General features: G+C 37.9%; 2 protein-coding genes across 4 annotated transcripts in view; both read left to right on the top strand.

Moving 5' to 3' along the window:
* Nucleotides 1–106: 106 nt before the first annotated feature.
* LOC108039790 (U6 small nuclear RNA (adenine-(43)-N(6))-methyltransferase) lies at nucleotides 107–1,537 on the top strand. Its single transcript, XM_017116874.1, has 4 exons — nucleotides 107–296; nucleotides 357–567; nucleotides 621–1,032; nucleotides 1,096–1,537. The coding sequence occupies exons 1-4, from the start codon at nucleotides 174–176 to the stop codon at nucleotides 1,271–1,273; spliced, it is 924 nt and encodes a 307-aa protein (XP_016972363.1). The 5' UTR covers nucleotides 107–173; the 3' UTR covers nucleotides 1,274–1,537.
* Nucleotides 1,538–9,506: 7,969 nt separating this feature from the next.
* Nucleotides 9,507–17,164, top strand: part of LOC108039901 (cilia- and flagella-associated protein 91) — a 39,683-nt gene continuing 32,025 nt past the window's right edge. For all 3 annotated transcript variants that reach the window (XR_001769038.1, XM_017117072.1, XM_017117073.1), the window contains exon 1: nucleotides 9,507–10,291. Coding sequence is in view for 2 of the 3 variants with exons in the window: in XM_017117072.1 (XP_016972561.1) it covers nucleotides 9,994–10,291 (298 nt within the window). In the remaining variant the exon portion in view is untranslated. The remainder of the gene's footprint in view (nucleotides 10,292–17,164) is intronic.

Below are 17,164 nucleotides of genomic sequence, written 5' to 3'. Positions count from 1 at the left end.
CCAGTCATCTAGAACCAAGAAAATCCCAAAAAATACTACATTTCAAAAAAGTAATCGATGAAGTGTCATCTCTAATTTTGGAAACGAAGTTGCCAGATTGCTGCAATAAACAGCTGCTCGAAATTCCGCGGCATTTCATTTCATAAACAATTGCAATATTTTTAACACAAAACATGGTTAAAACAAAGGGAAATGCTAAGAAATTCGGCATGCACCCTCGCAATGTATTACGCCAGCCACCAGATTACACTAAATTGGCTATTAAATACAAAGATTTCCGCAAAGAGTGCGAATTGGTAAGTTAAAACTAGTTTCATGGTCTTACAATTGTTTAATTATACATTTTATTTAATTAGGAGCTCAATGGCAAAGTATCTGTGAATTTTCGCAACGAAAATACCTTGCGCGAGTTGACCAAAATGCTTTTAAAGGAATACTTTGATTTAAATGTGGATTTTGCACCTGGAAGTTTGGTGCCCACTTTGGCCCTCCGTTTAAATTACATTCTCTGGCTAGAGGATCTAATGGAACCACTAAAATTGAAAGAAATAAAAGGAATAGACATAGGTGAGTTCAGGAAAAATTGAGATATACAGTTTTACTAATAGATTCCCTTACAGGCTGTGGCTCTTCATGTATTTATTCTTTGCTGGGAGCCAAGAAAAATGGTTGGCACATGTTGGCCCTGGAATCGAAACTCCAAAACATAGAATATGCCAGAGAGAATGTGAAGAAAAGCCAGTTGGAAGATCTAATAGAAGTCTACGCTCAACCAGAAAAAACGAGCATCTTCAAGAGCTATTTCGAGAAGGATCAACAGGAGCTGCAGTACCACTTTTGCTTGTGCAATCCACCCTTTTTCGACTCCAACTTGTCTAATCCTTTTGGGGGCAACACCAGGAATCCCGAGAGGCGACCGGCACCCAATAATGCCAGAACTGGAAGCCAGGAGGAGCTAACCTGCGTGGGCGGCGAAGTCCGTTTCGTACAGCGCATCATAGACGAGAGTCTGGAAAACAAGCTTCGCGTGCGGTGAGTCAATCTTGATTAACTCCTGAAATTAAATTAACGTTGGCTTCTGCCCCCTCGCAACAGCATCTTCACGACAATGTTGGGCGTCAAGGCCAACTTGCCAAGGATACTGGACTACCTGAAGGAGCGGCAGGTGGCGAATGTCACCACCACGGAATTCCATCAGGGACACACCACTCGATGGGCGGTGGCCTGGAGCTTCCATGCAGAGCTGCTAAGCCAGGAGAGATCGTGTAGTTGATTCACCTTAAGTCTGTTAGGTAACTTTTGGTACTTTGTAGCAGTGAGAATATCCAGGTGCTTATTTTCTATAGCTTTCTTTTAAGGGTTGCATTTTTAACCTTAAGCTAGCATTATGTTTAAAAAAGTTACAATTTTGAAGTTCCAAGATGTATAAACACGTAGTAATCCCCTCTTATTTTATACCCCATAAGTTTAAGAAGTACTTAAACAAAAAATATATAAGTAAAATGTTGAATATAATTGAGTAATAAGTAATAACTAAGTACGCAAATAGTCTATCACATGCTGGGACAATATAGCCTTTAAAAGTGCAAGAGAACCTGAATTTCTAAATCTAATTTTATCAAAGTAAAAACCTACACACATAAGCTTATAACTTTATTTAAGAGCTATTTCTTTACCCTCTATACTGTCTAACAAAAGAAGACTTCATAATTTTTCTCTGTCAATACCCAAAGCAGGTGCAGCTTTTCTCTAACCTTGGAGTAGTTGAGCCCAGAACAACAAATGATAATTTCCCACTATTGCCCTGGGCTATGTCTATAAATAAATTTGAGCTGCAGGCAGCTGCACAAGCAAACGCACACTGACCTTCACCTGGGAAAAACTTCCAATGCGACTCCAGTTCGGTGCTGTCAGAAAGCTTTTGCCCTAAATGGAAATTTGCATGTCAATGGTCACTTTGCCGCCCAGGTCCGCGAACGGAAATTATCGTTTCGCTTTTATCATTGACCACAGCTGACCACACACTTCGACAGAGAAAGGCAAACAGAATCAGAAAGGCACCCGAAATGGAGGCAAACACGCACACTAAGCACAAGTCGCCAACTCCGGTCAACGCCGGAATTTCCACACCTTTGAGCAGGGGAATTCAGACGATTCGCTCGTCCGCCATGTGGGATAGCAAATAGCTACTTTTAATTGCTGCACAGGCACGCTACAATTTGATTATGGGTTCGGTAGGGAAATACCCCTTAAATACAAATGAATTGGCGTTTAAAAATGGAAATGAAAACATGTAGTCGAGCACGATTGAAATGCAATATGTACTTGCTGAATTGATGTGTTAAAATTTTAAAAAATATAAATTTTTATTAGTCATACAATCGAGTATAAAATATGTACGATTTTTTGCCTTAGTTTCTGAACAAAACTAAAAAAGGAAAAAGAACATGCATAAAATAAGTGCAACTGAATACTTTCTAAAAATTATAGAAAAGATGCATTTTATTTTAAGACATTTATTAGCCTGCAAAAATACAATTAGTAAAGATACTGGTTTGATGTTAATAATGATGTTAATAATCAAATTCATCTGTAATAAATGGTTAAGGTATTATGAGAGTTTAAAATTTTTAAGTAATTTCCCAAAAAGGATATCTTGCATTATTACCCCCCGTCGACCACTTTACTCCACTTTCCTTTTGCCTTTTGATCCTTTTCATGACTTGGCTGTTGCTGCCCTTTTCCTGGCGACTTGCTGTTGTTGTCTTTTATGGCATTTCAACACGTTAAGGTGTAAAGAACAACGTAATTAAAATGCAGGTCGTTGGTTTCTAAACTCGGAAAGATGGGTTCCCGGCTGCGTCATGCGTTTAGGTGCGGTCTGGTTAGCTTTTTGTATTTTTTTTCTGTTCATGTTGTGGATTTTGTAGCCGTCCTCGCTCCAAAATTAGAAACAAGACTCAGTGGCGGGCTGCCCTCTCTCTGATTTCGGCTGGGACCCTAGTTGCCAGGAGTCCCCCAGCTCTAATTTCCAGCTATTATCTTAATTTTAGGCACCCAAGGTCCCAAGCTAACCCACAGAATTCGACACGTGTTCCAGGGCTTGTCTTCATGTGGTAATTGTTAATTAAAAACGCTCTCTGGTCACGTAGTCATGGTGTTTGAGGTGCCCTACTGAAGTCATAAAAGAACCCGAACATTCGAACCGCAGGGTTCGACACTTTTATTGACCCTCGTTAAATGCTTTAGAAAATAAGTTTATGTGGAACCATAACTCCAAACATAATGCTTGTCTATGGAATTGAGTTTGTAATACATTTTTAATGATGCCATTGAATGATTGGTGCGGGGGGAGATAAGTAATTGCCTTGTTTACACAGAGAACGAAAATAGTTAACCTTTTATTTATTAATGAATGTTAATAGTAAAGAAAGTCAGAAATTCTGAAGATTTTATATTAGTAATTTAAATATTTAAATTAAGCTTTGACAAATATTAGTCATATTATGAAATAAAAATACAGAATTCTCATTGATTAAAAAGTAATTATTGAATGTTTTGAGGTTCTTAACGTTTTGGAAATCTTAATTTCGGTTCTACATACGTTAAATCTCGTTATTTTAAAATCCTTCTGTACGATGCTAATTTTATATGTTTTTTGTTTATTAAATTCTATTATTTATAATATATAATAATTTTGCTTTCTGTGCAGGAAGTCGCAAAGCAGACTTAAAACAAGGGTTGGTTATTCCACGATTAACCCATTAATGTTGTGGCCAGCTATGACGCAAAATGACCACGTGGCAGGTGGCTTCCTGTGGGACCTGAAATCTTTGTCAACTTTGTAAAATTCGTACATCAATCAATTGGCCAAAAATCATCCATCAATCTGAGCGTTGGTCGACTAAAAAAGACAGGAAACGCGTGGGCCCCAAAAAGTAGGCAATGACCCAACACAAAAACTCGAGCTTAAATCGAAACGAGCAGGTCTTTAAGAGGGGTTCGTTCGATTGGGGAACTCCGGATGGGAGTTGGATGGTAAATGGTTCGGGATGGGGGCCTTTCGTGATGGCACGTAACGAGCTGCCAGACGGCGGCGTCTGTTGCAATTGGCAGCGGACTGCTCCCATTTCCCCCCTCTAAATACACGGCTATTGTCGTGTCGCATATGCATGCAGATACATTCACTTAATGCAATGAAAAGCAACCAAAAAGGAACGAATCAAAGGGGATACCCACAGACAATGCAAATGCTCCTATGCGTGTGAGATGGATGCAGGGGCGTGCAAAGGGGGGCGCAGGGATTAAAGACCTCTGAAGGCAACCTTAACTAATAATACAAAAATTTCATTACTAGCCAAGTGAAATTTAAAGTACCTATTCATTATTTTAATATATAAACTAAAAGCGTTTATATATTACAACTAAGTTAATTATTCTTAAAAATAACTGAGACTTTACAGTATTGTTTAAAGGTAAATCTATGTAAATAAAGATCATTGGTGTTTTTAGATTCAATACTCTTAAAATCGATTGTAGCATATACAACGCAGAACGTTTGTCATGGGTAAACTATTTATAGTCTTTTTATTTTAAGAACATATACCTAGAAATAATGTAGTGTACCTATAGTAATCAAAACTTAATATTAAATGCGTCCACATATCAATCGATTCCTCTATTTATTTTGCTATCTGCCTTTTAATATATACTAATGAATTAATCAAAATATAATTAAATGGGTACTTTCCCACCCCCTGATGAAATCCCCTGCACGCCTCTGTGTTAGTGTGTGTCTGCGGTCGATGTCTGTGTGGGTGCTTCAGTTTTTGTGGCGTGTGTGTCATTCATGTAACCTTTCAATAAACATACCGTTGTGGGTGAGTGGGCGGTGGGTGGTGTGGTGGGAGTATCACTGGGTAAGTGGGCGTGGCAGGCGGTGCATGCATGCAGCAGGGAGTCGTGTAATTGAACTGCTTATACAAGTCCGGTTGAGTGTGCGGAGCGAACTCTTGAATGTGATTTTAAAGTCAACATGGAGCACTCCTGACATCCGAACTGTCATTTTTTGGTTTGCCGCTTGTCTGCCAGACAAACCGATCCGGTCCGCCATTCCCTTGGCCATCTATTGTCTGCTCATATTCCCGGTTAATATTGGCTTGGCATTTGGCCAAGAGCTGGGTTATCGGATATGAATGCTGGTAGCCATGCAATGAGAATAGTTCCCTTAAATTTGTTGTGGTATTTTTAAATGAGTAAGCCAAAAGCAATGCTATTTATTGCACAGAAGAAGGGAAACAAAAAAAAAAAGTTTATGGGAACTTTTCTTTTTTCTGAATAATGTACATCTTTAGAAAAAGTGTTGTATTTTACTTAAATTATGTTATCTAGGTTTATACTTTAAAATATTTTATATAAAAGATATTTATATTAATTACTAATGTTGCTATTCATAACAAGTCTGTATATCTAATATCATTTGTAAAAATTCTCTTTGCCAGGAGTTTTATCTGGGTTTGGCTTATAGCTCTAAGAATCAGTAAAAAAAAACAAATGTAACATGTTTCATCATTAATAAGGGAAAATTAATTAAATCACACGTACGATGGATATTTCATTTCAACGCCTTTTCAACGTTGCGTATGATTAATTGGCATTGTCAAGGGTACAACAGTATAGAATATCCGTACATATATCATGTCGGCCCTAATTCAATTACCGTTAGCGACTTTCCCTGTTGCCACAAATCAACGCGGCAGATGAAGTCGGCCAACAAATGAAGGTGACAAAAGAAACGCTTGTATCGCCGACATGACATCAGATATTCAGATATAAGGGACGTGAGATAAAGGACACGGTCAAGGTGAAAAGTCGAATAAATAATGAGACAGGAATGCGAATAAATTGCTTTGCAAAAGAAGTTCCATGAAGAGAAATAATAATCGGGGGAAAAACGGAAATGGAGTTAAGCCGCGGAATAAAAATACAGATAAATTACTTGCCAAGTTTCGCGCTCTTTTCAAGTACTTACGGAATATCAGATTCTGTTTGCGAAAACCTAAAGTCAAATAACTAAAGAGCACATACAGAACTTCGCTTTAAATTTATTTGCTCGCTGTCAGTTTTTCTAGTAGACCTGAAAATTGTTGCGCACCGTTGAACTTCAGACTTGAAAAAGACGCAAAAAAGGACGCGAAAAACTTTCCATTTGGCTTAAGTCCCAGGAGGGTAGCAAAAAAAAAAAAAAACAAATATAATAAATAAAATAGACCCGAAGTAAGGAGGCGGCAAATGAGTTGGGAGGAGGCGGAGCAAAGAGCAAAGGGCATGCCAGAGTTCGCAGGCAACGCGGCGTATACGTATTTTTCTTATTCCCATTCACACAAGCAAAAAAGACAAGAAAAATCGAAAAGCCAAACACATTTTTATCTGAAAAACAAAGCTATTTATATCTTTTGGGCAACATAATGACCTGGCATTTCTGCTGGCAAATGATGCGCAAAGTTTCGGGCCTAGGACTCTCGAGTCTAGAGACTCTCGAGTTGTCAGTCATTTTATCGGCCCCTGAAAGGGTTTATGTGTCGCTGGCGCGTTTTTGCCATCATGAAGTAGTAGTCGAGTGCCAGTGCCAGTGCCAGGGGACTCTGGAATTTTCGCCCATGAATTTTCGCCACCAAGCCTTGGGTCCTTCTGTTTGTCCCGACATTTTTGGGGTGTGCGAATTCACGCTTTCAAGGCTGTTTTTCCATCAGTTTTGGAGCAACGACAAGTTCTGGCTCTTGTCCTGCCACGTCCTGTTTTTGTTTGCCAGACTGCAACTGCTGAAAAGGAGCAGAGGCAGTCGCAGCTGTATGCCGGTTCTTCACACTTAATTGTTGGCCTTTTTGGCATCCTTCCTGCTTAAGAATTTTGGGAATCTTTAAAGGGAATTTGGAGGAAGTTTAATTAAGCAGTTGGATATGATATAAGGCTTTAAGAATGGTTCTTTTTCAATCAATACTAACTTTGTTTTCTTACTTTTAAAAAGTCCATTTTAAATATGAGTTGAAATTCAGCTGTATATAACAAAGCCCTGGTCAAAGCCCATTTTAACCCAATTAATTTGCACAAATTGGCTTTTGTGAGGCTTTTATTAAATTTAACTGAAGCTTTTGTTAATGTTTGACTTTCCATTGACACTTCAATTAAATTAAAGATGTCTCTTTTTAATTAATATTTGTTTGTTGTGACGCACCGTTCATTCAGCATACACGAACTTCTATATTGTAATAGTCTGAGTTGAAACCTTTATTACTAAACCCAATTATTTGCTTTTAAAAGTTAGTCAAAAAAAACTATATATGTTTCAAATTTTTCATATTAAAAAATTATGTTATTTTACAACATTTATTTTAGGGATATCTGGCACTACTGAAACTGTAGCTACTTACTATTGGGTTGTATTGTGAAATTTCCGTTTGTTTATTCTGGCCATTTGTGGTACATTTGCAATGTGGAGCTAATTTGCATACGCTCAGACATCTGTACCAATATAATATGCACGTTGGTAAACAAGGGTAGTTTTGATTAAAATTGCCCCAAGGTTCACACATGCAGGAGCCCCTGGTTTACGATTACTCGCGTTTTGGAGTTCAACTAGACTAACGCACTTTGCCTTTATTATTTTATTATTATCTCTTAGGTAAAAATGGTCTACACTTGTAGAAAATATTTTTTTAAAGCCTGAATATAAAATACGGTTGCTACGAGGAAAAATTCTAAAATAAGGGAATTGTGAAAACATCTCCAACAGTATAAATTAATTATAAATGTATAAGTGTCAAAATAAGGTATTTTCTTCAAAATATTCGCTCTGTTGTTAAGCTTTTGGTACATTCACAATTCATTGAAACTCGTCATAAAGTTTTCTAGCATAATCTTGTCTTAAGCTGTATACTTTTTATACAGCCTCTTAAAATCTTGATAATTTTTTAGGATGTACAGAGAGATAATCAAAGAGCAAAAGAGCCAACTAAAGAGGAAGCCACAATAAAAGCCAACCAATTCATTTGTCTCACGCACACTCTGCGCATTTTATAGCACAGTGAAGTCGAGGAGCCAACTCCCAAAAATAAATACCAACAAGAAAACAGAACAGGAAGCCAGATGACAGCTGAGTAGCAAAAGATATAAGCTAGTTGCCTTTTATGAATTGCTATATGCGCTCAAAGGAGCGGCCCATGTATTCATTGATATTTTTATGGGCCAGGTTTTCAGCTTGGTAATATTCCTTTTTTTATTTGCATTCCCTTTGGCTGGGCCTTCATTCAGCTGTTTACGCCCGGTTACACGCAGTGTGTGTGTGTGTGTGTGTGTGCGAGTCCATTGGCCTGTGTTAGTGTGAGTGTGCCTGTAACTGTGTCTACGCTTGTGTCTGTGGTGATGATGATGCCATTGCCATGGCTGCTTTGCCTGCTCTTCGGATTCTGGTGCCACCGCAACGGTTTCTGCGGCTCCTCTAAGCCACATTGTCCTGCTTTGTCTACATGTGTGTGCGTGCGTATCTGTGAGTCGGCTTTGGCCGTCGGTTTGTTTATTTGCGAAAAACTTTGCAGCCAGAGTTGGCTAACAACAACAGAGGCAGCTGCTGCTGTTGCCGCCTGGCTCAAAAGCGACTCTCTTTTTGGGCTCTCTGTTCTGGTCTCGAATAAAGCAGTTCCCAAACAGTGGAATTAAATTTTTAATATATTATTTACCCGAAAAAACATTTTGATAAATGAAAAACATTTTAAATGCTTTAATGATTATAATCAAATATTAATTGGATTAAGCAAAACACTTAATTTGTTATTTCTGGACAAAAGGACAACATTTATTTAACTTTATATATAGATAAAGAAAAAAAGAGTTTGTCGGTAACTAACATTCTGAAATAATGTGTGTCTTATAAATTTATATAATTTATTATTAAAATAAAATGTTATTTTTTAAACTAAACGAAATAGTTTTTTGGTTGTGCCAAAGAAATTACCAACTTTTGAAAAACTCTTATAAAAGTTTCTAATTATTTGAAACAATATAATTTAAATAAGGAAGTCTGATACTGAACACTTTAATACACCTTTGTTTGTGACTTTTAATCCCTAGTGAACTCTGTGGAAAGTCATTAATTTATTTGTAATTGTTACGAATTTTACAAAAGTTTTATTTAATCCCAAACATAAATTCGTGAAAAAATTTTGAAAACTTAAAATTTTAAATGTTTTATTAATTTCTGGGCATAAAAAGCCTTATGTTTATGTTTCCCATGCGATACTTATTTTTCCCAGAAAATAAATAATTTAGCCCACTGTGAATCCTGCGAGAGAGAACTTTATCTCTCTCTTTCTCTTTTCGGGAGGTCCTGGCTCTCTGTTTCCCTGGGCTTTATGTGTCGTTGACTGCCGGCTGGCGAGTCGCTGCTTGTTGAGCTCCACACTGCTGCTCCTGCAGGATATGGGGATGTCGGGCATTCGGGGTCCGTTCCATCCGCAGTGAGGACGCGTCGCCGGCGCCGTTCAGTGTCAAAGTCAGTTGTGCCTGAGCTTGTGCCAGAGACAGTCAGTTAGTTGCGCTGCGAGTCCGCCATTCAGCTGGTTTCCGCTTCCGGTTCCGTGCGAGTTCTTTGGCTGATAACCTGTGGTTGTGCATCTTTTTCTAACGACTTTTGTAAACACAGAATTTTTTCCAAAAAATAACCCAAGCCCAGCGTATTTTTCTAAACATTTTTGAGCAAAAACCAGGTTTCGTCTCGTGAAAGTCAAAGTGCAAATTGGCCCAGAAACAACAAGTATAATTCATAAACTAGTTTCCAACACGGGACTGTGTGTGTGTGTGTGTACGATTGTTGGGTCGTGTGTGTGTGCAATTGATTAAACAAAATAAGGGTAACCTAGGCCAACTGCAAGCGGAGAGACCCCACCAAAAGCCGCGGACTAAATAGCCAAATAGCCGAGTGAACCCAAATCCAGTGAGATGGGCTGCAACACCAGCCAGGAGCTGAAGACCAAGGATGGCGCGGCCCTCGATGCGGTCAGCAATGGCGAGGCGGAGCCCAGTGCTCCTCCTTTGGAGGGCGAGTCCTCCAAGTCATCCGCGAACAATCATACAAATCACGCCAAATCAAGTTCAATTATCTCCAATGGCGATGCAAAGGCGGCCAACGGGGGCGGGGGCGTGGGCGGGGGCAGTGGCAAGTCGGAAGCAACAAATGGCATTGACCGACCCTGCGACAAGGCGGCAATCACGGAGCTCAACGACGACGAGGACGAAGGTAAGGCAGGCTCAATCTCCGATATCCAATACATTCATATTAACACCTATTCAACATTCGGTGTGCGTGTGTGGGTGTGAGTGCACTCGGAAAAAATGAAATGAAATTCCCACCAGACTTTCAAAATGTCCTTTATTAGCTGTTTGGCGAAATTGAACTTTCAATGAAAAACTTCTTTTATTTTCTCAAAATAAGAAAACTAAAACAAACAAACGAAAAATGTTTAAATTTAAAACCAATTAAAAGCTTATAAGAAAATTGCTTTTGTAATGTTTAAAATTCTAAAATTGGATAAATATTTAATATAATACAGACCAAAGCAAATAAAATCTGAAAAGTTACTAATGGTCTGGACCCTATTTTCTCCGAGTGTGTTGTGTGTGCGGATGAAAGGAAATCCTGTGACCAGGGGTTTCAGTATTATTTACTGTATCAACACGCTGGGCGTACGTCGTTATCGCAGTTGCCTTTTTGCTCACACTTTTCCATTTTCCCCCAGTTTTCCCCTCACCTTCCGTGCTTAATGGTGTCGCAAATATGAATTGTTTAACTGTACACGAATGTATATAAAGAGATGTATACATTTGTGTGTATACACTGCACTCCATTACACGCCACTACATCCGCAAGCATTTTTATGCGCCAATGGCAAATTTGTGTAAGATCCTTAACTTTGTTAAGTAGCCGCCGCGTTGCCGGCCATTCGCCTTGGGCACAGTTTTTCCTAATGCACGTTAACGTAGTTCATGCTCCTGTTTATGTTATCTAATAAGCGTAGACGGAATTTACTTTTATGGCCAGCGATATGGGCAATACCATAAGACAAATTCCATAGCTTGCTTTTGGGGACACAAGTTGAGTTTACGACATAAGAATCCGAAGTAGGGTGATAATAACGTTTACTTTGTTCACAAGAAAAGCTTTTAATACGAATTATTAAAGAGAAAATATCTTAAAGAGTAGTATTTATTTAGAATAAAAGTTGGCTTTGTTATGTTAATTTACTGGCAATTTATCTTAAACTGATGTTTCACCACAATAACCAAACTATTAAAGGGAAAAAATGGTCAAAGAGAATTGATAAATCAGGTTCATATTTAATGGATAACCATTTTCTGGGCAAAACAAAATATAATTCAATCGCAATTTAATTTTCTTTCTCTCTGAAAACACATTTATTTAAATTATTTTCAATTTACTTTAAAATTAATTTGAATTTGCATCATAAAAACTTTTTACTCAACCCAAAACTCGGACACAAAGTTCGGGTAATGCCATTTGCAAACCTCAAATAAGGAAAAGCGAGCACCACAAACATTTAATTCATCTTTTTGGGGAACTTTTTGCAGTTTATTTGCTCCTTTTTGAAATAATGAAAATGTGAAAAACCAACGAAGCCAAAAACGAGAGCACACAGCGTTTCCAGAGAATGACTCATAAATTACCACAGCCCGTTTTCCCCAGTGGCAGGTGCAGTAACTGTTTGTTTAGCTGCCGTTTTCCGCACATTTTCCCGCTCGCCTCCGCTTTTCATTTTCCATTTTTCCCGGAGGGAGTGCTGATAAATTGTATAGCGACACTTTATCAATGGCTGGTTGCTCGGCGAAAGTTACCCAGAAAATTTCGGTACCCCTGCTAATGCCACAAATTATAATTATTGCTTAGCAATTTCCCTGCCTCTGACTGCTTTTAATTTGCGAATATATTGAAGCGTATTTCACGGCAGCTGCTCACTTTGTTTTCCGGGTAAAATTTTGCATTAGGTTTAGCTCAGCTAATTGAGGCTTTGTGAAATTTCCAGAAACTCCTCAGCGAATTTGTGAAATTTCCAGAAGCTCCTCATGAGGTTTAGTTGGAAAATTTGAATGAGTCCTTGAAGCCAACAAGACTATTCAATATTCAATTTCATTTGCGGTATAGTGTTTCATAAATATTTACCAGCTGTCTTTCGGATTCTTTATCTTCTGCCCACTATAAAGTTACTTACTATAAAGTTTAGGCCGCTCTTCAAACTTTTTTGATTTTCATCTGCTGAAGCATAAAAGAAAAGTGGCAAAAAGCATAAAAAGAAACTAAAGGAAAGCGGGGAAAACCCAAATCAACCATAAAACTGCCGCTCGGTTACGCCATTTATTTCGCCACCCAGAACATTTCGTATTACAAACACGTAGGCCGTATTTCAATTTTATTCCGGTTGCAAGTAAAACAAAATTAAAAGCATAAATCCGCTAATGGTTAACTCGAAACCGGGTTTACTGTTCATACTTTTTTGCGGCCTGTCAACTAATTAAGAAATGGTGATGACGAGGGCCATTTTATTTCCTAATGAACTTGGCCACGCCCAAAGCGGAATTACCTGAAAATTGTGGATGGGCCTGGGAGAACATAAATTGCCAATAAAGATGTCAACTCATGCAAAGTATAAGCCTAAACAAACAGACACGAAAGGAGACGAAGGGCGGCGGAACATGCTAAGTCCTTGCAAAGCTCCTTTTCAGATGCCTCTGCCTAATGTGAAATGCAAATAAGTGCCATCCAGTGTTTGTTGTTCCTACTAGAGACAAGCAATTAAACTCTACGTACACACTTGCGGACAAAAAGGAATTATCCCTACAATAAGATGCTCTTTAAAGGATATTTAGGAAGCTGGAAGTGGTTAATTAACACGTCCTGTTACATTTTACAATGAATTGATCTATTAAAAGAATTTATTTTATTTATTTACGAAATTGTTCATTTATTTTCAATCTTTTATTCATTAAATGCTTTTACCAGAGCAAATACTTTTGCTGTAAATAATTAATTTAATTTGATATCTCTTAGTTTATTTTGTGGCTTACTGATTCGATAATGCCTTTGCTTATAAAAATCTTTACTATACAAACTTTAAATAAGCTTCCAAAAGACCAAACTCATTTCAAATTCTATAGAGTTCTGGTAAAGAACAAAATTCTCAACCATAAAATCAGTATTCTTAAAGATTGTAAAATATTTAATATTCTCAGCATGAGAGTAACAAAATCCGATTTCCCACGCACAAAAGCGCGCATTAGCGGCAGATTAAAAAGACTGCGGGCTTCTTCAAAGACATAAGGCAAAGGCATAAGCTTTATACTTGCGTTTATCGCCGAAATTTGCATAATTTTAATTAAATTTTTGACAAGTCCTGAAGCGTTTTCAATTCCCACTCGAGGGGAGTGTTTCTAACTTATTACGCTTGGTTAATTATGTAGCAACTTGTTTGCTGCCCGAAATGTCCTGCTAATGTTCAACTAATTGAGAGTAAATACGGTGTTCTACTTGCCAGAGAGCAGTCAATTTGATTTATTGAGCAAATGATTTTCTGTGGAAACACGTATTCTGTTTACACTTGCCGTAAGGTGGGTGCGGCATTTGCTTTGTTCTTGGTGGAAAGGTGGTCATGTTGATGATGTGCGTGGCTGTTGTCGGTCTAATTAGCGCAATTCCTGTTCATGGGTGTGTCCTGTTGATAAGCTGTTGGTTAAGAATGAGGACTAGGCGTTGGCGTGGACAAGGGTTGAGCAAGGATTCAATTAGTTAAGCAGAAAAATATTGTAATAACAATATTCCAAATTCTTAAAGAATTATAGGTTTATTTTTTAAGTAAACTTTTGTTAATACTTGTATTTTTAGATTAAGGATTAATCTATAACCTTAAGGATTATACATTTTTAATAAAAGATCTTTTGTTTTAGTGCTTTCGGTTAATGGTTATATCTTAGTGTTGTTCTCCGTACTTAAAATCTCTGACTTTAATGAATATAAATATGTTTCCACAGTATCCTTATCTTACTGAAACTTTTTTAATAAAAAAATCAACATATCGACGCTATAAAACTTTATTTTTGAGCATTTAAATTTATTATCCAATCGTTTCAAAGACATAAAAACACCTTTTCCTGGTCCATTTTGCGTTGACAGCCTGAAAATCAATAACTATAAAATACTTTCACGCCAAGATATCGAGAGTCGTTAAATTTTACCGGCCAAAAGCATTAAAATTCAAATTTAGCAGAACGTTCACAGTCCATTTGTTCGGCAAGTCAGCCGTACCAATAACACGTATCCGCCGCGTTGGCCCAACGCATTAATTTCAATTTGACGGCGGGAAAGGGAGAGGATAGTTCTGGCCTAAAAATACTTTTTGGCAATGGCCTTGCCCAGAAATATGAATAATATGAGAGCTGGAAGAGGGGGTGCGCAGCGGCATATTTACACGAAAGAAATGCATAAAATTGGACACTGGGGCGGCATTAAAGAGTCGGACAAATGCCAGAAATGCGTGCCCGAATGATATTTAATATCTGTGTCCGTCTCCAGGATGGCCACAAATTGAAGAAAGCCGGCGCCAAGACAGAGAAAATTATGCATACCACAATGGGGCAGGGCAGAAAAGGGGAACAGGGCCATTAGAGCCCATTTATATGGATGGTGATGTGTGTGTGTGGCGGCGGGTCTAATGTCTGCGTGTTTGCCCTGCTAAAATGCCTTTTAAACAGGCGCGCAAAGCATTTCCTAAGCTCTGCAATTTGCGTCGCCTCACCAGCGGAAATGATAAATTGACATTTGTTGAGGCTTCCCGCCCTTTAGGTAGCTGGATATCCGGTGTTTCCATCCAACTCTTCTCCGTTCAGGTTGGGTCGTTATTATTGTCATTGTTCTGTTTTTATTGAAGCGCTTCCGCACTGACTGTTGATGCTGGCTCTGGGATTTCCGCGACATTCTTTTCAGCGTTCCGCAGGAGGATTTCGCTTATTGGACTTGAGATGTATTCCTCTTCTAAATTCTTTACAGCAATTTATGTCTGAAGTTGTCTTGACTATCTCCTTATTTTACAATTGCTCTCAATTTATTCTTGGTTTTTTATGGCTTACTATTTTTATTTTGGTAACTCTAGAATAGTATGCTTTAGAAATTAGATTATAGATTTAAATATTTCAGATTTTGGCTTTTTAAAAAATAAATAAAAATGTCTATAAATGTTTGAAATCTCTTATTAAAGAATGATATTTTTTGGTGGTGAATTATGTTGATAGCATATGGCTAAAGGTTATTTTCATTTTTGGGTTTTCAATAAAATATAATAAATTTATCTAAGATTACTTTTACCCTGGGTTTATAAATAATAATTTCTTATCCAGCTATTATTATTTATCTACATTATTATTGAGTTCCTTTTTTCTTTGCTTATATTGTTTTATTTTGCACCTCCAGCGATTTCTAGTTTACGAAAAAGTACGAATGTCTTCGGAGCATTTGCCTACTACGACTTTGTGGACTAGCTTATGAATTTCTTATGTAGCAATTGATATGCCCCCATTATTTATGATGCTTATCGCTGGAGTTTGACACATCCCCCTTCTTTTGTCCTAGCATTTGTCACTTGATGCAAATGTATGCGCATATAATTTGTATTTGTGCTGATACACATTTCAGAGATATCAGTGCTTTTGAATAAGCCGAATGGCGAAGAAGAATACATCTGAGCAGCCTGTTAGCTGTAAATAATTGGAAACGATTTTTGGTTGTCACATTGTCGCCGTTAGTATTCTGTTTTATGGTTTGGAATGAAATTTTTAAAGCCGAATTTATTGGGTCCTGAATTTGGTTCAGTGCTCCCATGACTCATCAATTTCGAAAATGGGTAATGTCATGATAATGTCTTATTTATTAGAGTGATTTCCTTTTTCCAAATTAGGCCAAGGCTTTAGAAAATAGGCTGGCATTTCTTATTTATAAATATCTTCAAAACTAACCCCCGAACAAACAATTTCAAGCACGCAGTGCAGCTCAGCACAATGAAGAGGAAAAGGAATTGGAAAACATTTCAATGACTGCTCTACTTTTGGAGTGTGTGTGTGTGTGTCCTAATCAAGAGCACACAAAATAAAGGCTAATTGCACAAAGCCAATGCCAGATATCCCATACTATCCACATTCCACTCCAGACTGAAAACCGAAGCGGTGAAAGGGCCCCGAGCAGCCGAACAGGCGACTAATGAAGTGCCATCCATTGTTATCCTCAAACACGATAATGGATATTACGTATATATGTATGTACGTAATAAGTATATACGTAATCGGTACATATATATATCCGTATAATAGCAGATTTAATTAAAAATTGTGTACTCCGTGCTTAGCGAGATGGGTTTGGTTCAATGGTGGGTGGTTGGCCCACGTTACGTATACGTCATATTTGAACAATATTGGCAGCTGAGCTGTTGCTTCCGCTTCCCAAAACAAAAACGATAACAACAAGAAAGGAAAGCTAACTTCGGGCGGAGCCGAAGTTGATATACCCTTGCAGAATTCTCTATAATAATATTCTCCAAAATTATTCCTATGATGCATTCTTAATACTCATAAAAAATCCAAACTTCCTAACTTTAAAAACACCAAAGTTATGGCATTTCGAATCGTTCAGTTATATGGCAGCTATAGGATATAGTCGGCCGATCCTTATGAAATTTGGTAGGTCGGATTGATTGGCCAAATATAAAACCTGTAGAAAATCTTAACTTTCTAACTTTACAAACACCAAAATTATGGCATTTCCAACCGTTCAGTTATATGGCAGCTATAGGATATAGTCGGCCGATCCTTATGAAATTTGGTAGGTCGGATTGATTGGCCAAATATAAAACCCATAGAAAATCCCAACTTTCTAACTTTACAAACACCAAAGTTATGGCATTTCCGATCAATCAGTTATATGGCAGCTATAGGATATAGTCGGCCGATCCTTATGAAATTTGGTACGTCGGATTGATTGGCCAAATATAATACCCATAGAGAGTCCCAACTTCCTAACTTAACAAACAGCAGAGTTATGGCATCTCCGATCAATCAG

The sequence above is a fragment of the Drosophila rhopaloa genome, unplaced genomic scaffold (assembly GCF_018152115.1).
Source record: "Drosophila rhopaloa isolate 14029-0021.01 unplaced genomic scaffold, ASM1815211v1 contig_115, whole genome shotgun sequence".
Lineage (NCBI taxonomy): Eukaryota > Metazoa > Arthropoda > Insecta > Diptera > Drosophilidae > Drosophila > Drosophila rhopaloa.
The sequence above is the reverse complement of the archived record's forward strand: the minus strand, read 5'-3'. Positions and strand labels throughout refer to the sequence as shown.

Bases quoted from the DNA above. Each gene is read 5' to 3' on its own strand.
- LOC108039790 (XM_017116874.1), top strand. From the start codon at position 174: ATGGTTAAAACAAAGGGAAATGCTAAGAAATTCGGCATGCACCCTCGC. The intron at 297-356 runs GTAAGTTAAAAC...TTATTTAATTAG, and splicing joins TCCGCAAAGAGTGCGAATTG to GAGCTCAATGGCAAAGTATC. The intron at 568-620 runs GTGAGTTCAGGA...ATTCCCTTACAG, and splicing joins AATAAAAGGAATAGACATAG to GCTGTGGCTCTTCATGTATT.